The following is a 26,563-nucleotide window of genomic DNA, read 5'->3' as shown; positions in this document are numbered from 1 at the left end:
CGCGAGCCCCCTCCGCCTGTGCGCAAAATATCGGGACAATTCACGTCCCGACTGAACATCGGTCAGGACGCGGGACAAACAAGTAAATAGTAGGGCAGTCCTGATAGAATCGGGACGTCTGGTCACCCTACCATACACCACTCTGCTGTCATCACCTCACCTGACCCTCATGCACACACACAAATTCCCTACTTTTATCCCAACAGCTCCTTCTCTGCTTAAATCCGTCTCCTGCTTCACTGCCTGCCACCTCCCATTTCCCTCAATACCCAGCTCATGCATCCCTCAGACCCAATTGCTACTTCCTGCAATTCACTAATCCAACACCCAATTCTTGCAACCCTGCACCCTCCATCACCAGCTCTTGTTCCCCCGCACCCCAATTCCTGCCTCCCTGACTGCTACCCAACCTGTGAATTCTGCCTTCTGCTTCCCCAGCTCCTCAGCTGACCCTGAGAGCTGGTGCAGGGCCTGATGCCTCTTGCAGCTCATTGTTTCTGTGCCAGGCAGCTGGTGCTATCTTTATTGATTCCCTTCTAGTTGTGTCCAGAAAGAGAGCAGGAAGCAGCTGCTGCCACTGTAGCAGCCCCTGGCGGTGTGGAGGAGACAGTGCAGGCTCCAGCAGCAGAGGTAGTTTTGAGTCAGTGCCTGCTGCCTCTGCAGACTCATGACAGGTCCAAGGACTGGCACCTTCTTCAGCACATATCACAGAGCCCCAGGACTGGCACATCTATATTCTGTTCTAGCTGCAAGTCACTGAAAAGACCTGACAAAAGCCCTCATACAAAGAAATTACAGTCATTGAGCCTTATGGGCACAAGGGCAAATGTTGCTCTTGCAAGGCTGTTGCTTGTTAAACAAGGGGCATTGTTAAATAAGCTGAAGGATTGTGCAGCTGAATACAATATTTTTGTACCATATCAGAAAAATGGCCCCGTCGAAAGGGCTTGGTCAGAATTAAAGCTGAAGGATGGGATCTTCAAAAGTGCCTTGGGGCTATATTTTAAAAGGTATTTAGGTACACATCTACCCCGATATAACGTGACCCCATATAACACACATTTGGATATAACGCGGTAAAGCAGCGCTCCAGGGGGGTAGGGCTGTGCACTCCGGTGGATCAAAGCAAGTTTGATATAACGCCGTTTCACCTATAACGCGGTAAGATTTTTTGGCTCCCGAGGACAGCCTTATATCGGGGTAGAGATGTACCTAAAGATGCAGAGAGGCACCTACTTGGATTTTCAAAAGCGCCAAGCCATCTAACTCCCATTGATTTGTCCTTAAGAGATACAGGAGCACAAACCTCCCTGAAAGTCAATGGAATTTGTGCTCCTAACTCACTCAGGCAATTTTGAAACTCTCACCCGTCTGCTTAACCAGGCTTTCTGCTTCCAAACCCACTTCCCCAGTAAAAAGGATGGCGGTGGAAGAGAAAGCCTTCTCAGACACACCAGCTCCCCAACTTGAAGACAAGGGAGTTCTGTCACATGTAGACCACAGTATCATTGAATCATCTCGTAGGAGGCCAAAACTGGTGAGGAGTTTCTGCTCTAGTGGATTTGCTCCCTGGGTTGGTGTCAGCAGGAGTACACACGAGATGCAGAAGCAGAAAGTGGGCCCTGAAGCTTGCAGAAGGGCCTGCCGTTGTAGGCTCTCTACACTAGGTGGTGTCAGCAGGGCTGCATGGGAGTAGCAGCAGCGTTAAGAAGTGGTTCCTTTGGACACACATTATTACATATAGTCTCAACACTACCTGACTCTTCCCCTACTGTAAGCAAAGCACAGTTCTCTCTTGTGAAAGAGCAGCATGTCACACCCTGTGATTATGATCACTCAATTGGTATAATCCACATTCATGATTACCATCTGTCATCCTTGAGGATGACATTTGAATGTGTGTGTTTAAAATTATGGGGCCAAATTCAGAGGGGATCTAAACTGATGTCATATACACCTTCTAGCCTCCTCAGCATACAGATTGCATTTTACATATCAAAGGGCCGGAAGAGAGAGGTGTAGAAGGAAAAACCAACTATTGGGAACTGTAAATAGGTATAAATTGTACGCCACCTACTTAAATTTACACCTACCTACCAGTTGTTTCTCCTGCTACATCGCTCTTCCAGACAGATATGCCATCTTTGACAGTCCTAGACTAAGTGGGCCAAATTCAGAAGTGATGAATAAAGGGGTGCAAATTACATGTCTGCAAGTATGTGCGTCAGAGAAAGAGTTCAGAAAGCTGGAGTCTAAAAACATCTTAATTAGCTTAACCTGCATCCTGAGGGAACTGGAAGATTCACCTCTGAAGTTAATACCTGCAGTCTGTGGGCTATGTATTGACTAGCGTATATAGATTCAAAAATTGTAAGATCATAAAGGACCTTTATGATCATCTAACCTGGCATCCTGCATTACATAGGCCATAGAATGTCATCCAGTAATCTCTGCATTGATCCTTCAGCTGCCCTCTGCTTCGGAGAATCAGACCTTCTCAAGTGCTGCTGATTATGAGTCCCACTTGTAGATTTATGTCTACAGAAAGGAAACATTTCTAATACTTTTGTCAGTTATGGGGATTTTTCATTTAGCTAAGGTGCTCATTCTTTATAAAATAAAAAACTAGAACATTTCCCCAGCCACATTTTTAGGGTTGTAAAATACTTATACAAAACTGTAACCTTTATTAAAAATACCATAAAAGCAGTTGTTGCAAATTCAATGAACTTCACTTGGAGGAAATAAATTTCCCAAACACAGCAGATCTAGCACTGTCAAGAAGCACATCACAGTATCAGACAGCGTTAGTTGGAAAGAAGGATAGTCTGGTTAAGGCACTGGCCTGGAACTCTAGAGACCTAGCTTCATTTCTGAGCTCTACCACAGACATCTAATTTGACCTTGGAAAATCCCCTTTGGTAAATTAGTTCTCTACCTCATAGGGGTGTAGTGCGGATAAAATTCTTTTAATAATTGTGACATGCTCAGATACTATGCTGATGAGGGCCACGTAAGTACCTAGATATATTTCATGATGAACCTTCACATTCTTACTAATTTTGGTAGCAATCACAAACAGTCTCACTCTCTCTTTTTCTCACAGGGAATGTCCTACCTGCACTCAAGCAAAACTGAGGTCCATGGCCGCCTCAAGTCCACAAACTGTGTAGTGGACAGCCGCATGGTGGTGAAAATTACTGATTTTGGCTGCAATTCCATTCTTCCTCCAAGGAAAGGTATGCAAAAATAGTCCCAATCCCAATTCTTCACATCTTCTTCCCAGCCCTGGAATAAGATTGTGGGACTATTAGGCCAAACTACAGCATGTGGGGAAATAGGTTTAAGTGAAAGCAATATGTATGTTTCTATGCAAAAGTAAACTTATTGATTTGTCTAACACATACTCAGTATAATGTTGTGGAAAGTTAGATTTTCTTAGTCCACTGAGACTTTTTAATGTTTACTCTCTAAAAAGCTACATGATATCCCGTGATCTATTATGTCTTAGATGTACTGAGTACAGAGAAATGAATGCATGACATGCAATACAACTTTATTTTGTATCGCACCCTTCATACAAACTGTGTCTGAAAACATTTTACTGAGTTAAATAATATAGTCACAGAGAGAAGTAATGGCAGAAGGAAAAAGTAAGCAAATGGTAAAAAGAAGAGAGGAAAGAAAGATATATTTTCAACTGATATTTGAAAAGCACGGGGAGTTTGTGAGAGGGCAAGACAGGAAGGTTGTTCAGATGGCAGGAACTACAGGGAAAAAGCTCTCTGACAGCATGTGGCAGGGTGGCCCCAGCTAAAGGGTCCCCAGTGGCAGACTGCAGCACAACTAGTTCAGCTACCTCAGTTTCTCCTGGTCCAGCCATACAAAAAACACAGTTTCTCCCAATGTCAAATTCAAAAGCCCACCTGTGGGCACAATGTATTCATGTACACATTCAGTAATCTGCATAACCCTCATGATAAAACCCATTCTCTCCAAATCCAAAGGTACAGCAGGTATAAACAAAACAGTTTTTCATGTGCTCTTCAGTGATGTCATTTCCAGGTCACCCACCCAAGAGTCAGTCACCACTCTGTTCACAGTTCCTTTGCCCTTGTTCCAGGGCCCACTCTCCAGGCCATATGCTGGAGAGTTATCAGAGTTGCTTTTCTCCCACAACTCTAGTACCAGGGCCTTCCAAGTCAGGTCTTCCTCAAGAGAGCTCACTGCAGTGTTCTACTTCCCAGGCCTTCCTGCCTGTGAGTCCTATCCTGCTTAAGGAACATCTCTCCAGATTCAACCCTCCTGTCTTTGGGCTTGGCTTTCTGCAGCCCTCCATTCAGGCCGGTAGAAGAGGGCTCCCCGCAGTGTTCCAATTCCCCAGGCCTCCTTGCTTGTGAGTCCTACCCATGCTCCTGGGATCCACACTCCAGCATCAGCCCTCTTGTTTCATTCTCAGCTTTCCCTGACCAAGTTGATTTTTCCTCTTTGCCCTGGGGCTTTTGCACGAGCTTTCCTGCAACTTGGCAGGGCTCCCTAGCTCTAGCTGGGGCTCACTAACAACTTTCTTCAACTTCAGGTCTTCCCAACAGCCCTCGGTACCAGCTCCCATCATCATCTTTTCCCCCACCCTCCCGGTCTCCTGTAGCTCTCTCCCAGTAACTCTTGCCAGCTTTCCTCTGCTCCTCTCTGTCTCCAACAACTCTCCTTTGCTGCTCCTATCTGTTTCTTGGTCTCTCCTTTCTTTCTCAGGCAGCTCTCACCTGCCCTTTCTCTCTTTCCCTAGAGCCTCACTGCCCCCTCTGAAACCCAACATGGAAGCAGCTGATCAGTTACAGTGCACTGGACCCTGCTCCTTCTCAAAGGAGACAGTCAGGGCCGCTGAGAGCGGGTTTGGGCCCCAGTGAAAAAAATTTTCCAGGCCCCCAGCAAGGGTGGACTGGTGAAACAGGGCCAACGAAAGGGGGGGAAGCCAGGGAAGCCGGGCACCAGCCCCCCTTCCGGACTGCTGGGCCCCAGTAACTTGTACTGGCTTCCCCCCTGTAGTAGTTCCGGGGTGGGGCTCGTCCCTTCCTGGGGCGCCTGGAAGCCAGGCCGCCCCGCTACAAAGTGAATAACAGTTAGGGCCCCGACCTTTGGGTAGGGGCTAAGCACACAATTGATAGTTCAGAGCTCAGGCCCTTACGCAGGGACTGAGCACACAATTAACAGTTCAGGACTCAGGCCCTTAGTCAGGGCGGGGCAGCAAACCAATAGTCAGTCAGTGGCCCAGGCCTTGTAGCAGGGACTAGGTCAATTTGGGTTAGCCCAGGCCCTAGGTCAGGGCGGGGCAGCAAATCAATAGTCAGTCAGGGGCCCAGGCCCCTTGGACAAGGAGGAGGAGAGACTGCCACCCGGCGCGGGGTGGCAGGGGGGAACACAGGCCCACCCACTCCACTGTGTTCCAGCCCGGGGCCCTATCCGCAGCAGTCCGTCTGCCGCGCAGTCAGTGGGGATCCTGACCGCAACACACTGACATGGGTTCGGGGTCTGCTATCCCCGGGCCACTTCCCATCTCCTCCTCCATGGGTACCTGCTCCTCCTGAGTTCCGTCTGCTGGGTCGCAGATCATGGGCTCCTCCGGGCCCCGAGCACCAGGTAGGTCTGTCGCTCCCTCTGGGCCCTCAGCGGGGGGAAGCTCAGGCCGCTCCTCGGGGTACCGGGCTCTCGGCAGGCTCGGCCAGTCCTCCTCAGGATACCGGGCTCTCGGCAGGCTCAGGTCCGCGGGAGCTCGGGCACCAGCGTCTGTCCTCTCCCGCCACCGGCCAGCTACTGAGCGCTGTGGCCTGGCCTTTATACTTCCTGTCCCGCCCCTTGACTTCCGGGGGGCGGGGACAGGCCGCGGTGGCTCCGCCCACTCTGGCGGCTGTTCTGGCTCATCGCTTCCTGGGGCGCCTGGAAGCCAGGCCGCCCCGCTACACCCCCCTTTGTCGGTCCTGGAGACAGTCACTCTGACACACCAACAGCAATGAGATTGTGTGACAGGGCAGAAAAGAGACGAGGTACACCATGATACCATTGATCACAAAACAGCGGAGTGTCCACATGAAATATCACAATATATTGTGATGTACTATGATGTAATTCAAACATTAACATGTCATTTACATAGATTTACATAACTTTTACATTTTAAAATAATTCTCTAAAGAGATTCTTAATATATTATATTCTTTAGATGGAGTTCCTGTAAACTATAGGTTTCACTGTTTTCTTCATCATCTTTTTTCTATTTCTGCTAATCATCATGGGGTATTTCTGTATAAATAAGCATTCCTCTCTTCTCCCCACCTATCTTCTCCTCCCACTTGATTTTTGAGTGAAGATATAAACCTGAAATTGTGACACTGGAATCATTTGTATGATTACCAGCTGGAATGTCATAAACGCATATTGTATCATCTCTGATATGGAGACAGAAGAGAACCTGGGGCTGGAATGGCAAGAGAAAGTTCTTAGATTCACACACAAACATTTGCAGTAATAGAGGTAGGAATATGGAACATTAGTGGCTAGGAAAAGTGCACTGAATGTAAATGTTACACTCCTCCCGCTCAGGGTTTTCTCATTGTCCCATTTCATATTTATATTCATTTTATTGAAATTATTGGCAACAAAAATGATGAGGGGTATGGAACATCTTCCATATGAGGAGCGATTAATAAGAGTGGGATTTTTCAGCTTGGAAAAGAGATGATTAAGGAGGAATATGATAGAGGTCTATAAAATCATGACTGGTGTGGAGACTGGGAATAAGGAACTGTTTTTTACTCCTCCTCATAACACAAGAACTAGGGATCGGCAAATGAAATTAATAGGCAACTGATTTAAAACAAATGGAAGGAAGGATTTTTTTCATACAACACACAGTCAACCTGTGGAACTCCTTGCCAGAGGATGTTGTGAAGGCCAAGACTATAATAGGGTTTAAAAAAGAACTAGATAAGTTCATGGAGCATAGGTCCATCAATGGCTATGAGCCAGGATGAGCTGGGATGGTGTCCCTAGTCTCTGTTTGCCAGAAGCTGGGAATGGGCAACGGGATGGATCACTTGAGGATTACCTGTTCTGTTCATTCCCTCTGGGGCATCTGTCATTGGCCACTGTCGGAAGACAGGATACTGGGCTAGATGGATCTTTGGTCTGACCCAGTATGGGCATTCTTATTTTTATATTAGTAACAGGTTTCTCTTCTTTCTCTGATAGCTCAGGGGGAAATGTTGTTACAAGCAAACTGAAGAATTATTGGTTGTTAGAATTCATCCCTTGAAACAAAAAGTTATTTCATCACAACAGGGTGGTGTTTGCATTGTGATTGCTGTGTTGCAGCTAATAGAATGATTTTGCTTTACATTATGATACAATATCCACATGTCATGATAGGTTGGCACAGCAGAATAACACCACAATGTCTAGATATCATGGTGACTGGTGTACAAGAAATACACATGTATGTTGTTATCTAGCCAAAGATGTTATGACACAATGATGTTGTCAGCCTCAAAAACATTTGGGGATTATTTTCATAGGTTCATGGAATTTAAGGCCAGCAAGGACCTTATGACCATCCAATCTGACCTTCTGCACAACACAGGCCATAGAACCTCACCCAGTAATTCCTCCATCTAGCTCAACAACTTGTGTTTGAACCTAGGCATATCTGGTAGTCAGTTATCCAGTGTGTATTGAAGTCGGCCCTTCCACACAATAGCTGAACAAATATCTAAACAATACCAAGCTCTGCTGGGGATGGGAGTAACAACAGTAAAAAGATAAAATTAAAACAATATGAAGGGGGTGAGGTTCTGAAAAAGCTCCCACAAATCAGTTTAATCTCTCTCTGTATCTACCACTTCTGGCTGCTCAGATCTGTGGACAGCTCCTGAACACCTTCGTCATGCTGATGTGTCTCAGAAAGGTGATGTGTACAGCTATGGAATCATTGCACAGGAGATCATCTTGCGCAGGGAGACCTTCTACACTAACTTCTGCCGGGACCATAAAGGTAAAAGACTTAAAACCCACATCTATCTTATGCTACAAATGTAACATTTGGATGTTGTGGCTGTGACTGTCACATTTTCCACAATTTTTAGTGAAAAACACTGTCTCTGTTCAGTACTTGAGCTGCTACTTTTCTCACTGGGCAATGCATAAAGAATCTAAGGGTATGTCTCCTAGGCCTCCAGCTTCTGTTCCATCCTGTAATGAAGTCAGAATCTTGTATTTGTGAAATCCCATTGAGATCACTGCTGTGGAGATCATTGCAATAAGTGGCTTGGTAATAGCCTCTGTCTTACTTTTTATATGTCTGACAAACTGGAAGATCAGAATAGCAAGAAAACAATCCAGGGGCTAGAGGACATGGTAAATGTAGGGCGATTTTTCAAAAATCCCATATGTCATTTGGCCAAATTCTGCAACTAACTAGAACTGGGTAGGAAACAGTTTTGCTGTCCTGCGTGAAATTTCATGATTTTGAAAAACTTCCCATGCTACAGTGGGACAAAACTGAGACCTTTGAAAATTTTTTGTGAAAAATCAGAATGATCAATTATAGAATAACCACTGGCCTAGTGTTTATGGCCTTCACCTAAGATGGAGGAGACATGAGAGACCTAGGTTCAAGTCACTGCTCTGCCTAATTCAGAGCAGAGACTTGAACTGTGATCATCTACATCCCAGCTGAGTGCATTGGCTTCCAGGCTATTCTAAGGTGGATCTCTCCTGTTGAAGCTGTTCCACTTCGTGTAAGTTAAATATTCATTGGATCAGAAAGAAAGACTGACTCTATAGCTCCATGATTAGGGCACTCACCTGGAATGAGGTAGACCTGTGTTCAGGTCTCTGCTCTGAATTAGGCAGAGCAGGCCCTAGAACCTAGATGTCTTATGGCTCCTGCATCCTAAGAGAGTGCCATAACCAGCAGGCTATTCCAGGGTCTCTTGCTCTTTTATTTTGAGTCGAAATTTCAAGTCAAAGCTAAGAAAATTTTAATCAAAACTGCCCTTTTGACAGGATTTGACAAATCAACATTTTTGGATGAAAAACTGTGTCAAAAAATTCCTGACCAGCTCTACAGCTAAGGGGGATATGATAAATGTCTACAATTACATTAAGGGCATAAACACCAAGGGCCAGACCTTCACAGGTATTTAGGTGCCTAGGGGATTTTCAAGAGCACCTAAGCAGGTTAGTTAAGTCCCTTACTTCCATTGATTTGAATGAGTTAGCTGCCTAACTCCAGCGATTGTCTACACAATAAATCGACCCCCTGAGCGCTCTCCCGTCGACTCCGGTACTCCACGAGGGCGAGAGGCGCAGGTGGAGTCAACGAGAGAGCATCCTAGTGGGCTTCTTAGTCACTTAGGCAGTTCTGAAAATTTTAACTTTAGTCCAGTTTTCATCTGATTGTGGACAATGCATGACCCTTCCTCATTTTATGAGCACAACTTTTAGGTCTCTATCTGCCTGATTTGTAAAAGACTTTGCCAAAAGCTTTGTAGGCCAGTGAGATAATTGTGTTAGGTTTACACGGATAGAAGGCTATACGAATAAAGGACCTACAATGGACAAAGTTAACTATGAAAAGTCTGCAGATATCGAAGATGTTTATTTTATTGGGAAGCCAACATTGTATTGTTCCTGAAATGGACAAATTTTGTTTATATGATGTAAATTCAATAATGCCACAACACCAGAATCCATCTATTATAAATCAGAATAATCACATGTATGTAAGAGTTTAGGATTCCCCAGACTGCATATTGATAACGAGTTCAGACACCTTTTCTACCTCTAAGTCATCCTGCCAAACCCTCCCTGTGTTTGTTTAAACACGTAGTACAGCAGCAACTCAGCCTCCCGATTAGCTTTTTCCCTCTAAACATGTTAGAAGAATTTCTGGGGTAAACTCAGCATGCTCCCTGCCCAGATCAGCCTTTCATTTGCTAACTCAATACAAATGAACATTTAAGAAAGCTCATTTTGGGGAGAGGGGACATTTCAGATTTACTTTTGGGTTTCTGTTTGCCTAAAAAACAAACAAGAAAATCACCACCAATTTTTGAAAGTTTACAGTGCTCTACTTAGTTAGAAGATAGTGAATCATTAGCTAAACATACTATATTCACGGCATATTGGTCATCTTTATAGCCCTGTCCAAGAGCATACTGTGTGTCAAATGATGTCCGGTTCTGTGTGGGAGCACAATTGGGAGCAGAGAGTATAAGAAGTTTTATTCCTCCTTGTGCAGGGGGTAGGCTAGGGTTACCATATTTGAACATTGAAAAAAGAGGACACTCCACGGGGCCCTGGCCCCACCCCAACTCCACCCCTTCCCCGCCCCGGCCACAACCCAACTCCGCCCCTTCCCTGCCCCCATTCCAACCCCTCCCCAAAGTCTCCGCCCCCGCCCCTGAGCGCCCCACATTCCCCCTCCTCCCTCCCAGCCACATGAAACAGCTGCAGCAATTCTAGAGTCAGGCACTCCACTAGTGTAGACTCCCGGACGGGGGTTTGATTGCCGAAAAGCCGGACATGTCTGGGAAAAACCAGATGTATGGTAACCCTACCATTACACTATCTTCTGCCTGATGTTTACCTACAAGCTCATTGAACAAGCTGGTTATTTCAAACACTTCAGCTTGTTTTTATCAGATCCTTTTCTTGAGTTGTATCAATCTGATTACTGATCTCTCCCATCTGCTGAAGTTGCTCCCACAAAGGTCACCCAAGCAATAAAAGGAGACAGCCTTCTCCTCATTGTTCCACCACAACAAATATGCCTGAGCCAGCGCTACCGGCTTCGTGCAGCCCCCCCGCCTCCGGACTCGGAGCCGCCGGAGCAGAGCAGCTGGAGCCGAGTAGGAGAAGTGCCTGGCCGGCGGCTCGGGGTCCGGAGGCGGGGGGGGGCTGCCCGAAGCCGGTAGCGCTGGCTCGGGCAGCTTGGCTCTGAAAGTCTGAGAGGGGAGGAGCGGAGCAGAGCAGCCGCGGGAGAGGAAGTGCCCGGCCAGCATTTTCCCAGACATGTTTGGCTTTTCGGCAATTCCCCCCGGACGGGGGTTTGATTGCCAAAAAGCTGGACATGTCCAGGAAAAACCGGACGTATGGTAACCCTAGGGTAGGCACAATCCCAGTAAACACAAGGATTTGATAAGTGTACTGTCACTACTGGCAAAGGACTCCACAAAATGGGTGGAGAGGGGAAAGGGATATACTCTCCCTTCCATACTTCAGCGAGCAGGGCTTGCTGCATGTGAGGGTGAGAGAGCAAGTTGCACTCTTTCAAAAGGTGATTCAGTAGCCATGTTCTTCCTGCTGTGCTGAAGGCACGATGCCAGCTCAGGCACAATGTTCCTGGGTTCTCACTGCCCACCACCCCCACTTAGCTAGTGGCACTAGGGTCACAGTCTGTCTCTGTGTTGACTTTTACCTGTTTTATCTTGAAGCTTCACCATTTTAGAAAAGTTTTGTCCATTCCAAATCACTTTAGTGTTTCCATCCTGTAGGCTTAGACCAACTTACTGACAGCTTTCTCAGCATCATGGAATGCAATCCATGTCTCTTGCAAGAGCTGGCTCACAGGCGACAGGACATTTAATAGTCTCCTAATATTAGTAATGGTTAAGTCTACTGGGCCTGAAGCCTCTTTGGCCACTCTGGATTCACCGAGTAACTTTTTTTAAATCTGTGGGCCAATCTTTTGTTAAGATTTTAAAGTTTCTCTTTAGCAATGAGATTACATCCACACTCCATGGAGCTTTTCCCTTTATTTTAGTATTAGGGATATATGGGTGGTTGATGGAATGGGTTCTGATATTGATCCTGATTTCAGAAGTTGGTTAAATAAGTTTAGTGTATATTCAGACAGCCAAGAGGTTAGGTTTTATAGTATTCTACCAAGAATCAGTGAGGATTGGGACTCACTATTAGGAAGGTTTTCAAAGCCCTCAACAGTTCCTCTTTTATAAATGTTTGGCCTAATTCATTAGCTAGGATCAGAGATGATAGGTAACAAATGAAGAATTTTTGAATTACACTTGAGTCATATTCTGCTTCTGAAATGAAGCATCTAGATACTATGATGATTGGCATGCTGTAAATATTTTAGGCGGTGTGACAAAGTTCCTCCTCTATCTTGGTAGGTCCTGCGCTTATTGGAGAATTTTCTTGCCTCAAAGATTCACCATGTGGGTTGGGAAACAGCCCAGAGACCTTCCCCTCTGGGAGAACCCACTGTCTAGGTCAATTGGGGAGAACCCAGGCCCACCCTCTACTCTGGGTTTCAGCCCAGGGCCCTGTGGACTGCAGCTGTCTATAGTGTCTCCTGTAACAGCTGCATGACAGCTACAACTCCCTGGGCTACTTCCCCCCTTCCTTATTCTCACCACAGAACCTTCTCCTGATAACACTTGTGCACCTCAGTCCTCCAGCAGCACACCCTCTCAGCTCCTCACACTCCCACCACAAACTGGGGGGGTGAGCTCCTTTTTAAAACCCAGGTGCCCTGATTAGCCTGCCTTAATTGATTCTAGAAGCTTCTTCTTAATTGGCTCCAGGTGTCCTAATTAGCCTGCCTACCTTAACTGGTTCTAGCAGGTTCCTGATTACTCTAGTGCAGCCCCTGCTCTGGTCACTCAGGGAACAGAAAACTACTCATCCAGTGACCAGTATATTTGCCCTCGACCAGACTCCTGTACCTCACTGGTCTGGGTCTGTCACAATGGATAGATAGAAGGACCAGTAATAGGCAAAAAATCCCCCTGCTGTATGTGTAGAATCATTTGTGATATCTCTTACAGAAGCCCTTTATATGGTTGGGTTAGCAGAACATCCATTATTGCATGTTAGGAAGCAAGCTAATAGTTTGTTGATGTCACAGTATGAATGAGTTTTGAAAACATGACCTGGATTCTGACATGTCCAGGAGTCAGAGAGTTTTGGTAGGGTGGGACAGTGTCTTCCTGCTTATGGGTACAAATAAGACGACAAACTGCTATGTTTCAAAATTATACTCATATATATTAATGCTCTGATTTTTAAAGGGACTGAGCTCTGCAGCTCCAAAAGCCGTTGTGAGATTTTGCTCTGCGCTTCTGAAAATCAGGCCATAATATCCTAATGGGCTTCTCACATTGCCTTTTACTATGGGTACACCCCATCCTGAGAAAGGAACTAATATGGTTACTGCCCACTTGGGAAGTTGTCATGTCTATGTCTGTCATGCCCAATACATGCCCATGTACATTCCTGTTCCTTTCATTTCTCAGGTGGCTTCAAGTCACTCTGGTTTGGCCTTGAGCCTTATAACTAGAACCCCTCCCCCCCCCCTCCAAAAGTTCAGATCAAATAAAAAAACATGGGTGTCCAGAGCCATGCTTTTGCTTTGGACCCATCTCTATGTAGAAAACTACCTTGGCATACTGAACTCACCCAGAAATGCACTACCACTTTGTTGTTTAAATATTGCACTTTTTTTTTTTGTTAGAGAAACTTTACAGAGTGGAGAGTGGCAAAGGAGTTAGACCCTTCCGCCCAGACCTGATCCTAGAGACTGCAGGAGAAGGAGAGCTGGAAGTAAGCCTACACTAAAGGAAAAGAGGAAATGCTTCTAGCCAGGCCAGAGATGGCTGGTGTGGGAGGATGAAGGCTATACACACTGTATGTTCCAATGCTGTGGCCTTTCAGGAAGAAAAAATGTCCCATAATTAACATCAGTGCAGTGAAATGTAATTCTCTGGACTTCTTTCCTCCTCACTCCAGTGCCCATAACACAGCATTTCCTTCTTCTGCACCTGGTGGCTTCCAACAACTACAACATGTGTTAAGGGTGGGTCTTTCTGAATTCACATGGTGTCCAGTGGGAAGCGTTTGCCAATCCACTGGAAAAGAAAAGGAAAAAAAAAAGCAAACAAATCACAGGATATTTTCCCCACTTTTAGAATTATTATTATTTTATTGCATTACATTTTTGATGGGAGATATGGGACAAAGAAGACCCCTTTTTCATTTTAAGGAACACATGAATGTTTAGTATGGCACAAGTGACTGTTCGTCCTGTCCAGATGCATCAAGGGGAGGGAGTTTTACCTTTGTCTGAAGCATCAGCTATTAGCCAATTCTGCAGGTGGGATAACTGGGCTAACTGATTAATCATCTGATTCAACATGACAAGAGCCCAGATACTGGACTTCATTAATGGATCATCTGATCCAGTGTGGCAAATCCTATATTCTTAAGTAGAGTGATTTATGGGGTCTATGTAACTATTTGGGAAAGGGCTACTCTTATCTTTTGACAACACTTTCAAACAGTAGTACAGTATTAATTTCTATATTACAGTAGTATGTCTTTAAAAATGTTGATATTATTAAACCACAATAATCATTAAACACTAAAGTGGATATCTCAGAGGACTGGTAACAGCATGACTTTTTATCTCTGAGTCACCAGTTCCAGCCAGGACCCAAGCTCAGGGAATTGGGGATGGAATTACTAAGGCTTTCACTTCTAGGTCAATAATTACAGTCTGGTACCAGGTTGGGGGATTGGATCCTTTCATTTGGCTTTCATTTATGGACCACTGATTCAAATTCTGTTCAGGTTGGTAGCCATTACTGAAGGTCAGTATCATCTGGCTGCTGACTAGTGGCTAACGTGAAGTGAGTGTTGCTGTAAGGTGCCTATAATGAATTCCCTGGTCACAGATTAATAACAATTGGTCACATTTTAATAAGTTACTGGCCAAAAGGGATGGGAGAGGAATTCCATATTGACTAGTGAACAGATCCTGGTCTTGCTGTTTAACCCTATTACCATTCTTTGCAACTACTCACCTGAATTTTTCCGGGGTTGTACATTCTCAGGTGTGTATGCTTGTAAAAAGTTGCTGGGAGGAAGATCCAGAGAAAAGGCCTGACTTTAAGAAAATTGAGAGCACTCTGGCTAAAATATTCAGGTAAGCACTGTGTTCCAAACTCCCAGCTACTTGGAAGCTGATAGTTATAGGTGTGTATTCTGATGCAACATGACTCAATCAGTGGAAAAACAGAGCTCACTGACTGGAGCAGGTGTGGGTGTGTGAGAGAGATGATCACCCAGAGCCCAAATTATTACATTGTGTAAATAGGGACTACCCAAGTGTCCGATAATGGGTCATGATGTCCAGATTTCAGGAAATTAATGCAGTTGGATATTCTGGGGATGAGATGATTAGAAAGTTTAGATGACTTGTTTTGGTGATATTAATGGATTCAGATGACCACAAAGTGAGGTGATTGAAAAGATCAGGTTACCCAGAGTAAGGTAATTATAGGGTTTGAGTGAAATGAGTTCCCTGTCATACTTTTTCTAATCTAGTTATTTAAAAGTCCCAAGCAATGGGTTTTCAGCCACTTCCCTTCAGAGACCATTTCACAACTTTTAAACCTATCCCCATAAGTCTGTCCCACCAGCCACATGCTTATATTTTTGTTGCTCTTCTCTGAACTTCTTCCAGATTGTCATTATTGTTCTGATAATGTGGTGTCCATAACTGAACACAACATTCCAGATGAGGTCACACCAAAGAAGTGCAGAAAAATAGTTAGATTCACCTCCAGGGGCATGGAGGAACACACAATTCATGCCCAACAACTGCAGCAGTTGCATTAGAGGGAGGCTTACCGCAGGGGAGGGCAGTTGGTTCCGCTGCCACCTTAACATGGATGTTTTGTTTGGGGAAAAGGCAGTTTCCATCAGAATCCAAATTATTGGATCTTCCAGCCATCTTGGCCCCATCCACTTCATAGGCTGCATCTGCTAGCTCAGGACCCCAAGTGAAGCAGAGATTATGATTGGCTTGTGCTATATCATCTCTGCTTCTGGCAGATGGTCCATTGATGGGAGTCTTCAGTCCAGGTTCCACCAGTGGAAACCAGCAGATCTCAATGAGTAAATAAGTGAATGGACCCATAGCCTCTTACTTCCCCATTTCGTGATAAGGCAACCCAAAATTGCATTGGCTTTTTTTTTTGGTGCTATGTCCCACTGCAAATTCATATCTAATTTGCTGCCTCCTATCACCTCTAGCTCCTTCTCAGGATTCTCGCTTTCCACGGTACTCTCTCCCATTGAATATTTGTGTCTCAGGTTATTTTAAGTGACCTGAAACTATGGAGATTAGCAGGGCCAGGAGAACTGGGGCTCAGAAAATTAGCAAGGCAGGGTGACCTGAGTGGGCCTTATGCCTTTATGCCTTAAGAATAAGACCTTTGCTAAGAGGTGAAATTATGAGCTTTGAGCAATTTCCATTCTAACCGCAAGGAAGCCACACTCTGAAATAACCTTCTGTAGCTCACTTTTGCCCTTGTCCTGCCAATGTGCTTTCTTCATCCTTTTCCCAACCACTGTTCCCAGTAACTACCATAGTCAGACCAATGAAAGCTACATGGATACCTTGATCCGGCGTCTGCAGCTGTATTCCCGGAACCTAGAGCATCTGGTAGAGGAGAGGACGGAGCTATACAAGGCAGAAAGGGACAGAGCGGACAGGCTTAATTTCATGCTGCTCCCACGGTGAGTATTGACTAGGAGGGGTTTCCATGCAGTAGGAAGCGTTCAGTATTGACTGTGAGACCCACTGGTGTGTAATGCATCAGAATCATTGTGGAAGGCTCCAACCACAGTGAGCATGAAGGCGTGAATAATATTTGCTCCACAGTTCACAGTGCTTGCCTCCAGAGATCCAGGTCAGACAAAATGGGCTAAATTATTCTGTGAGTTATAACAAGTGACTAAAAGCAGAATTTGGCCCATTTTCATTCTTTTTTGCCTATGATTGGTATTATCACCTTTCAAATGGGCTGTAGAACTTAGGTCCTGAACTTGTAAGGTAATTAAAGATCCCATGTCTTTACCATGTAGCCTTTACTGACTATTAACCCACATTAGGACAGTCCTCTCCTCTTGGGGTGATGGATTTGGTTTGGTTCTGCAGGGCTCTGATTGAAAATGCTGTTTTGCCAGCAGACCATAATATTCATGGCCTGGTTGAACTTTATAATGATTTTTTTGTCCACAGCTATTAATATAGTTTGCCCAACATGCTCTTTCATACAGTTTTTTCATCTCCTACGCTGCCATGGTTTACAGATGACTTGCAAGAGGGGAGCAAGTGGGGTGACTGCTAGAGCACTTCAGGAGGAAGTTTTGTGCTAATTAGACTAACTGGAACATTAAGAACTTTTACAGTTTTATGATGCCATGGCTGTGCAGGAGGCAAAGAAAGATTTGTTTGTGGAAAGCTAGCTGAGAGCTAGCTGGCTGAAGCATCACAGACATAAGATTGAAGTTGAGGTTGAGTGGGTTGAGGGAAACTATCAAAAGAATTTGCAAAGATTATATCAGATCCCCAAATGGACCAACAGCCATTTATGGAACATGTTGGTAATATGGGTGTTTTGTTAGATTGACGACTGCTCCAGGGTGCTTTGCTAGAAGCTATAGCCAAGAGTCTTGTATCTGGTGAGATGAATAGGACAGTTTCTTTCAGATGCAGGCAGACTTCACCACCATTGTTCATGCTTCTCTCACTTTCAGCCTAGACTACTCTAATGAGCTGAGATCACTTGGAAACTGAAGCTGGTGCAGAATGCAGCTGCCTGCTTAGTGAGTGGAATTTCACATTAAGAGCACATAATGCTGGTGCTCTGGGATCTGCACTGGCTGCCTGTTGGGATCCAAGTGGAGCTGAAGGGTTGGGTTTCACCTATAAAGTACTAAATAGTTTGGGACTTGGTTGCCCATAAGACCACCTCTCTCCCTAAACTGTACTGCTGCAATTGTGGTCAACAGAAGCCCTTGTTACAGAAGAAATGGGGCTGTCAACAGGTCATTCTCTGTGAAGCCTGATCTGCTCTGGATCATGCTTCTCACCTGGTCTGCCAGATCAGCTAGCTTTCCAGAGAAGCTATGTCACAGCTTGCCAGGAGCAAGGCATCTTGTGCCGTATGCCTTTGCTAGATGAGTAACAGTTAGTTGAAATTAATTTAAAGAAATGGCCACCTGGGCTTTTAAACTCTCAATAAAAATGAAAAGTTTGTTGCATGCTTAAACTGAAGGTGAGGTCAAATTGTGAGCCTCTGACCTGGTCATGGATGGTTTGGGTTAACACTGGGGAGCTGCTCTCCTGCTCCAGCTTCCCCCCATGCTCTCTCTTAGCAGAAGCAGACAGGTGAGTCTGATTGTTGACTGCCTCCTCAGGGCTCTTCTAACTACTGAAGGATCAAGTCTTATTGGTTCTGCCAGTACCAGAACCTGAGTGGCTTCTCTAGGCCATGCTCAGAGATCTGCACTCATGGCCCCACTTTCCCAGGTGACACTCTGCCTTTGGGCAGATTTGCCAGGGTGGTGAAGCATCCAGCACGGGGGCGGGGAAGGCCTGGTATACCTCATCACATGCTACAAGGTCCATTTGTAGATGAGGTGGATGGAAAAAGTGAGAGCAATGTAATTTATGCTTGTATTTGATATTGTGATTTTAATTTGTTGTGAGGACACTCAGAGCTTTAAATGTGTGTCTGTTGGTATTAGAGTTATAAATCAAAGTAAATTCATAAACATAACTGAATGTCACTGTTTACATGAATGGGGATGTGGTCAGTGTTGGTGGTCCTAACAAATTCCAAATTGGAGAATTATATTCTGCTAATCTAAAATCAGCCTTCAGTTTCATTTGGAGAAAGTCTTTGTTCTTTCTAAAATGGAAGCATTGTTTTCCTTATCTGCTACTAATGAGTTGCCATATTCTGTCCCAGAAATAATTGTATTTAGTAGTGGATGAAATAATCCTTATACCCACAGTGTGTAAAGTGCTTTGGGATCCTCCAAGATGAATGACTCTAGAGAAACCTAAAATTATTATCATAAAAGTCGTCTACCATTTTGCAAGTTCTCACTTGCGGTTTATTTAAAGATATTCGCTCTCTTTTAAAAGATGGAAGTTATCCTAACACTGATCCTGTATTTCTTTGAATCAGAGAATCAAAGGCTGCTTCCACTTCTCCTCTGTTCTATTTCCTCCATCTACCCAGCTCAGCAGATGGTAAATTTGCAGGGCTTCCAGTTCCCTCTGCACTCTACTCTTTTTTTCTGATTCCCCATACAGGATATTTGGGGAAAATGTATAGCAGAGAGGGAAAATGTGACATTGTTTGCACAGACAGAGATTAAAAGTTTCAACAGAGTTTGTCAGCTATCTAGGAACTGCTCTGACCGGCCAGTGCCCAGGAAGTCCCTGTCTAAGGCCCCAATTCAGCGTATCACTTAAGCACATTGTTAAAGTTAAAATTATTTGCTAAATGAGAGCCTTAACTAGGAAGTACCTGCAGAGGCTCAAAACCCCCCAGATCTGATCTAAAATTAAAATACTGCTTAATGATTTAAAAGATGGGAGAAAAAAATCCAGGCTTGGTCTACACTTAAAAATTAGGTTGACATAGATACATCAGTCAGGGGTGTGAAAAAGCACCTCCCTGACCGACATAGCTATAGTGACCTAATCCTCAGTGTTGACACAGCTATGTTGATGGAAGAATACCATTGTTTAGGGAACTGGTATTCCTACATCAACAGAAAATCCCCTTCAGTTGGTGGAGGCTGCATCTACGCTACAGGGTTATGCCGGCATAGCTATGGCCATTTAACTATGCCGATATAGTCTCCGTAGTGTAGTTATATCCCAATTTCTTATCTGTAAAGTGTGGTTGAGTGAAGAAGGGTGGTATTGTGGCAAGCCCTTTCTGATTCACCTGTAGTTAAGATTTGTAACTGAAGTATTTAAATTTCTCTTGCAATAGATGAGCACTTTCTAGCTTCTGCATGTCTCAGCATGACCAATAAAATAACTGATCTATTTGAATGCTAATGATGTTTAAGAGGGTTGTTTGCCTAGAATTGGCCAAACCAGTCCTCCTCAGTATATCTAGGTGTCACATCTGAAAGACTTACAGGAGGATTCTAGAGGGAGACCTGTAGGTGCCATATGCGAACAGAGGGCTAAACAATCTGGAAATAATATGAAACATCATGAATTTCCAGACTTCATGTAATCATTATACATGATGGACAAACTGATTGAAAAACTAGCTTGAGGATGGAATGAGGTCCTTGGGAGTACAGTGAACAAACATTTCACAACATTAATTTAACACCTATTTTTAAGATGACTTTTCAGTTAATGAGGTGACATAACCAGTGAATTTTGAATGTAATGTTTACATATCTTTAGCTCCTTTCATCCTCAAGGATCCTGAAGTTTTTTACAAGCTTTACAAATGATATATATGAGAATCAATTTACCTTCTACAGAAATGCAACCACCTCTGTGGTGGCATATGGCAGCAGTTTTAACAGCAAACAACAACACTAAGGTCTTGTCTACATATGGAATTTAGTGTGGAGAAACTAGGGTGTGAATTTAAAGCACACTATCTATTTTGCTCCCCGTGTAGACACTCTTATTTTTCACTAAAATGGTCCGTGTGCTTTAGTTTAATATACTTCCAAAGCTCTAGGATGTGAAGAATGACAGACTGCCATTGACAACTGAAATGGGAGTGGGAATTCAGGGAGGTAGAATGTAATTAACCAACATGGAATTTGGCCAGGACACCAAGCCAAACACCCCCAGTCTTGTCAAGAACAAGATGTACAGGGAAAGTGTATGTGTACAAAAGGACATTGAAAACTGGATTCAACTTCCAAAGCTGTCAGATGCTCACCAGACAGATTGGAATGAAGTAGAAAGCAGTATGGCTATGTCTATACAGCCCTGCAGTTTGCACGATGAGGGTGTGAATTGAAGCACACTCTAGTGTGTTTTGCTGTAACTTCTCCATATGGATGCTGCAGGCGTGAACTAACTACTTCACATTAACATAGTTCTCTTTAAACAGGACTTACTTAGTACAAACTAGATACCTTTTAGATTGCACCCACAGCATCCACACAGGGGAATTATAGCATAGCACACAAGTGTGTGCTGCAATTCGCACCTCGATAGTCAAAACTGTGGGGCCATGTAGACAAGCCCTGTGTTTCCTTGGCTTTAGTTTGCACAATTTCAAGCTAGAAACTTGAGAGCAAGTCTTGGGAGGAGATTGCCTGCCTCATCCAGTCTTGTTTCTGGATTTTCTCAGTTATTATATATAGGGAGGCATAGAGATGCATAGCATTTTACAAAAATATAAGAAAAGTCTCTTCCCCAAGAAGTTTACAATCTAAATAAGAGCTCATAATCTAGAAGGCTCTTGTAGCCAGAAATGCTAGTGTGTCAGACTTTCCAAGTGCCTGTTGAACTCATCACCAGAAGGTTGGTTTGTTTACTTATCAAACTTCTGTTTCTGGAACACTTACTGCTGTCAGGTCTAGGAGGCTGAGTTGTCCTCTAAAGCAGAAGGTATATTTATCTCCATTTCCCTTCCACCTTTCTTCACAGGCCAGTGGTAAAATCTTTGAAGGAAACTGGGCGGGTAGAGCCAGAGCTGTTTGAAGCAGTCACCATCTACTTCAGCGACATTGTCGGCTTCACCACGCTATGCCAATACAGCACCCCCATGGAAGTAGTGGACATGCTCAATGACATCTATAAGAACTTTGACCACATTCTCGACCATCATGATGTTTACAAGGTGAACAGAGCCTCACTTACACTTAAATAATAATCAGGGTACATAAAACATCACAGACAGAGTAATTGGGAATAGAATTTGGTAACAAAGGCTCAAAACCAGTATGCTAAGTAAAGACAAATGAGAGAAGTACAGGGCAAGATTACATCTCTCTAATGTGCTTCACATAGCTCTCTGTAAATGGTTTTTGATACCAAGTGGTCCCAGATTTATTACCTAGAATGCTGTGTACTGAGCACTTCACTACCAGAAAGATGTCATCTAATTGGAAGGAATTTGGCAACCCTTCATTTTCAAAGAAGAGATCAACAAGATGACTCTAAGAGGCCTTTTCCATCTGCAATTTATATGTATCTAACAGTAACTGGAAATTGTAACTGTTAATCGTGTTTCCACAGGTGGAGACCATTGGTGATGCATACATGGTGGTGAGTGGCTTACCAAAGAGAAACGGCAACCACCACGCAGTGGACATCTCTATGATGGCACTGGATATCCTTAGTTTCATGGGGTCCTTTGAATTACGACATCTTCCAGGCCTGCCTGTTTGGATTCGCATAGGGATTCACTCTGGTATGGGGTCATGGCATCTGAACATGAATGACATAGCTATTCTATCTAGATCAAAAAGTAAACAGTGATTAAAAGTGCTCATGCTTCATTATTCATAAACTGATTCTCTGTGAGGACTGTGGTATAGCATGACACACAACTGGCCAGAAGCACTGTCAGTCACCTTCCTCGAAAGCATCAGGTATAAAAGACCGTTGTTGGAGGAAGGGCAGTGGACTTAAATAGACTATTGGCTTGCTCCCATACCATTTAACAACCCCATCTCTGTCTAGGTTGGTAGCTGAGCAAACCAACCTCTGTAGTTCCTTATGAGATTGAGTTGGTGACATTATACCCACCTGAGTCCTTAGAGACCTTTGCTCCCCCACTGAAAAGCAGGCCTACATTAAATACTTTTGAGGCAAATGTTCTCACCAGGCCCACTTGAGAATCAATTTTTGAATTACTTTATTAGAGTGGCATTGTGGATAATCCAAAGAACCCAAGTACTTGGGGAAACTTTATCTTTTTATTTTTGCTTGTTTCAGTACTCTGTTGTTTATGTCCACCACCAGAGAAGGAATATAACAATTCATTTATTTGGGAAGGCCCTAAAGACATCACCAGAAACTTCTCCATAATTAAGTTAATTCTTTCCAACCCCTGCTTCCGGAGCTGTCACTTAGGAATTATGCTAATACTTCTGCATTTTTGTCTGTACAGAAATATATTCAAATAGTACTTTTAATATATTTAATACATTTAATATATTTTACAAGCTGAACAGAGACAGGCCTGGTCTACACTTGGATGTTAGACCTCCAGACACTGTACAAAGTGATGTAGATAGTGCTTTCAATCAGTGCTGACCCCAATGCCCCTGCTCTGCTACTAGAAGTGCCATCTTCCAGATGAGACCACTCACCCACCCCAGGACACTAACAGATAACTCCCATAGTTCTGTTGGCATCATGCTAATTCCTAAATTTCAGTTTCTTTCTGGCATGTCTGAGACCTCAAGGGCTTCTCTGAATCCCCATGGAATAACAGCCTCTCTGTCTTCCTCTTTCCCTGCCCTGTCCTCTGCTTTCAGGTCCATGTGCTGCTGGTGTGGTTGGGATTAAGATGCCTCGTTATTGTTTATTTGGAGACACAGTTAACACAGCTTCAAGGATGGAATCCACAGGTTTACGTAAGAATTGAAGCTCACCTCTCTGTGTAATCTGGCAGTAGTCTAGTTGTGCGCTCAAATCTAGAGTTCCTTCTCCAGCCAAGAACAACTTTATCATCAAAGCGTAGACGTTTACTGATAGAAGATCAAATTGTCCATTCCTCCACTCCACCCTGGAAAATGCAGGCCTATTCCTAGTTCTTGCTTCCTAGTTGATGAAGGGGGTAGGTGCCTGACTGGCTCAGTTCCTGTGGAACTGGTGATTTTAATGCTGCTGAGATTTAATTTAACTGTATTTATTACATAATTGATTATGTTTGGGCGCCTGGTGACTTGGATAGGCATCGTTATTATATTAAATATAAATAAATAAATATCCCACAGTCTAATAGTTTTGCAACTAGGAATGTTTCCTGAGAGCCAGCCTAAATTTTCTTCCCTTTGCTCAGTTTCTCCCCATTCCTTCCCCTTCTTGATATTTACCCCTCCCCCACAAATACTGTTATCACTTCTATCCTGAGGCATTGGTTGGTCCAGCTATAATTATTTAGTAGTTTTAGTCTTTCCTCATATATAATGCTATGTGATGGAGTAGTTATTTTTGGGTTCAACAATATATGGGTAGCTTTAATGTCATTTGCTCACAGAATGAGTCCTAAGACATCAATGACAATTAGATACACCTTTGCCATAGCACAGGTTTTCACAGAAAATGAACAAGTTCATGCATTGTTTCCGAATCAAACATTTGTTGTTTGTTTGTTTATGTTTAGCTTTACGGATTCATGTAAGTGGGTCTACTATTGCCATCCTGAAGAGGACAGACTGCCATTTCCAGTATAAAGTGAGAGGAAAGACTTACCTGAAGGTAACGTATACCATGCCTACAAACACACAGGAATGAAACTTCTTCTTCGAGAGATGTCCCTGTCGGTGCTCCACTCCAGGTGTTGGTGCGTCCCTGCGCCTTTGCTCGGAGATTTTTGCAGCAGTACTCATAGCGGCCACGCATGCTCAGAGGCTGCCCCCCGCTGTGAGTCTAGGTTGATAGTACGCATGCGTGGCCGGTCTCCTCAGTTCCTTCTCTACCGTCCCCGGCCTGAGACGGAGCTCATTAGACTCGTTAGGAAATCCCTCACTCTTGCTACAATTACCCTTTTAGTAACTAGTTTGTTGTCTGTTCTTTGTTAGTGTAGTTAATTACCTCGTTTATCTGTTACAAAAAAAAAAAAAAAATTCTGTCAGCCGCGGCCGCTTCGGCCATGCCGGGCTCCACAGGCTTCAAGCGCTGTGCTACATGCAAGGAAGCTATCCTGCTATCAGATGGCCACTCAAAGTGTATAAAATGTTTGGGGAAAGCCCACATTCCCCAAAAATGTGCCCACTGCTGTAAACTCAGTTCCAGGGCACGGAAGGACAGGGAGCTTAGACTTAAACTGCTCCTCCTGCAAAAGTCTATCGGGTCAGTTTCAGACCCAGGCGCTGAATCCGGCTCCACTACCCGCCACAGCCCCCTGCCTCAAAAAAACTGAAAAAATCTACAAAGAAGGGGCAGCCTTCTTCACCAAAGAAGGTTATGAGGCACAAGGTTTCTCCAGGCAGATCAACGGTCTCCCTGCCTGTGTTTCCTCGCCTCAGCAACTTTGATGAGCCGGGCTCCTCAGGAACCGCGCGAAAGCCACCTGAGGCTGCGGCGGCGGCGCGAGGTTCCGGTGCCGAGGCATCAGGCTTCCAGTTGCCTGCCTCTATTATGGCACCGTTCGGCACCGCGACGGACGCGGTGCCGACATTTTACAACATGCCTGATCCCCTGCAGGCTGATGTTGCCTGCCCGGCACCGACCGCGGCACCGACCCCCGCGGTGCAGTCTGACAGGGAGGTCACAGGCAAAACCCCTGCTCAGAGGAATGCTCCTGCACGGCAGCCTCCCCCTGCTCAGCTTTCACCTCACGCAGGAGCCTCACCATTTCAATTTACTCAAACAGCAGATCTCCTGGTATCACCTATCCTGCAGTCTCCCCTGATGAATGCTCTTCATGTTCAAGAAACATATTCTTCTCCAATGCCTGAGTCAGGATCTGAGCAGCCTTCCTCCAGTGAGGAGGAAACTGATCCACAGGGAGTTTTTTCTCCATATCAAGACTCCCACTCCCAGACCCCAGGCAATAGAAGTTATAAGAAAACTACCTCATCTACTCTCAGGATCCTGCCTCCTGGGGGGTGAACCCCTGGATGGCACCACCTATGCCCTACCCACCACCGTGGCAATATTGGACACCATGGGCATCGTACCCTCGGGAATACGTGCGCTATGGCAATTCAACCAGGCGCAACACCGGTCCAGCGCTGCCACCTGACGAATATGCCAGTGACACGAGACACCTGGCAGCACAGTCACACTTCCAGGATAAACCTAGTCCTGCTCCTATTCCAGCAGAGCCGGAGCTAACATCTGAAGAAGCATTACTTTCCCTTCCTCCGACACCGTCGGATGACTATGCAAAATTCCAGGACCTCTTTAAAAGAGTTGCCAGTAACTTGAGAATTAACTTGAAGGTAGTCACTGAACAACAGATGAGCTAACGGACATCCTACAGCCCCCTTCTTCCTCCAGGGTGGCATTACCAATTAACGTAGCCCTTTTAGAACCCGCTAAGTCCATCTGGCAGACTCCAGCTACAAACCTACCTACCTGTAAACAAGCGGACAGGAAGTACTTTATTCCTCCAAAGGGTTCTGAATTCCTTTTTACTCACCCGGCACCAAACTCATTGGTAGTAGACGCCGCGAACCAGAGGGCTAAACAACAGTATTCCCGTTCCGCCCCAGCCAACAAGGACAGCAAACGCTTGGACCTCTTTGGTCGTAAAGTTTCAGAGTAACAGCCGTGTTAGTCTGTATCCGCAAAAAGAAGAACAGGAGTACTTGTGGCACCTTAGAGACTAACAAATTTATTAGAGCATAAGCTTTCGTGGACTACAGCCCACTTCTTCGGATGCATATATATGTTCCATTCTATATGCATCCGAAGAAGTGGGCTGTAGTCCACGAAAGCTTATGCTCTAATAAATTTGTTAGTCTCTAAGGTGCCACAAGTACTCCTGTTCTTCTTTTTGGTCGTAAAGTATAC

At 44.6% G+C, this 26,563-nt stretch overlaps 1 protein-coding gene across 2 annotated transcripts in view; it reads left to right on the top strand.

The window, feature by feature from the left end:
- Positions 1 to 26,563, top strand: part of LOC128838139 (guanylyl cyclase C-like) — a 145,847-nt gene that overhangs the window by 110,253 nt on the left and 9,031 nt on the right. For both annotated transcript variants that reach the window (XM_054030063.1, XM_054030055.1), the window contains exons 17-25: positions 3,107 to 3,239; positions 7,907 to 8,044; positions 13,529 to 13,617; positions 14,907 to 14,998; positions 16,438 to 16,596; positions 21,518 to 21,710; positions 22,109 to 22,283; positions 23,356 to 23,454; positions 24,207 to 24,301. In XM_054030063.1, the coding sequence (XP_053886038.1) occupies positions 3,107 to 3,239; positions 7,907 to 8,044; positions 13,529 to 13,617; positions 14,907 to 14,998; positions 16,438 to 16,596; positions 21,518 to 21,710; positions 22,109 to 22,283; positions 23,356 to 23,454; positions 24,207 to 24,301 (1,173 nt within the window). The remainder of the gene's footprint in view (positions 1 to 3,106; positions 3,240 to 7,906; positions 8,045 to 13,528; positions 13,618 to 14,906; positions 14,999 to 16,437; positions 16,597 to 21,517; positions 21,711 to 22,108; positions 22,284 to 23,355; positions 23,455 to 24,206; positions 24,302 to 26,563) is intronic.

This window comes from Malaclemys terrapin, chromosome 1 (assembly GCF_027887155.1).
Source record: "Malaclemys terrapin pileata isolate rMalTer1 chromosome 1, rMalTer1.hap1, whole genome shotgun sequence".
Taxonomy (NCBI): Eukaryota; Metazoa; Chordata; order Testudines; family Emydidae; genus Malaclemys; species Malaclemys terrapin.
Note: the sequence above shows the minus strand (reverse complement) of the source record. Positions and strands in the feature narration are given on the sequence as shown.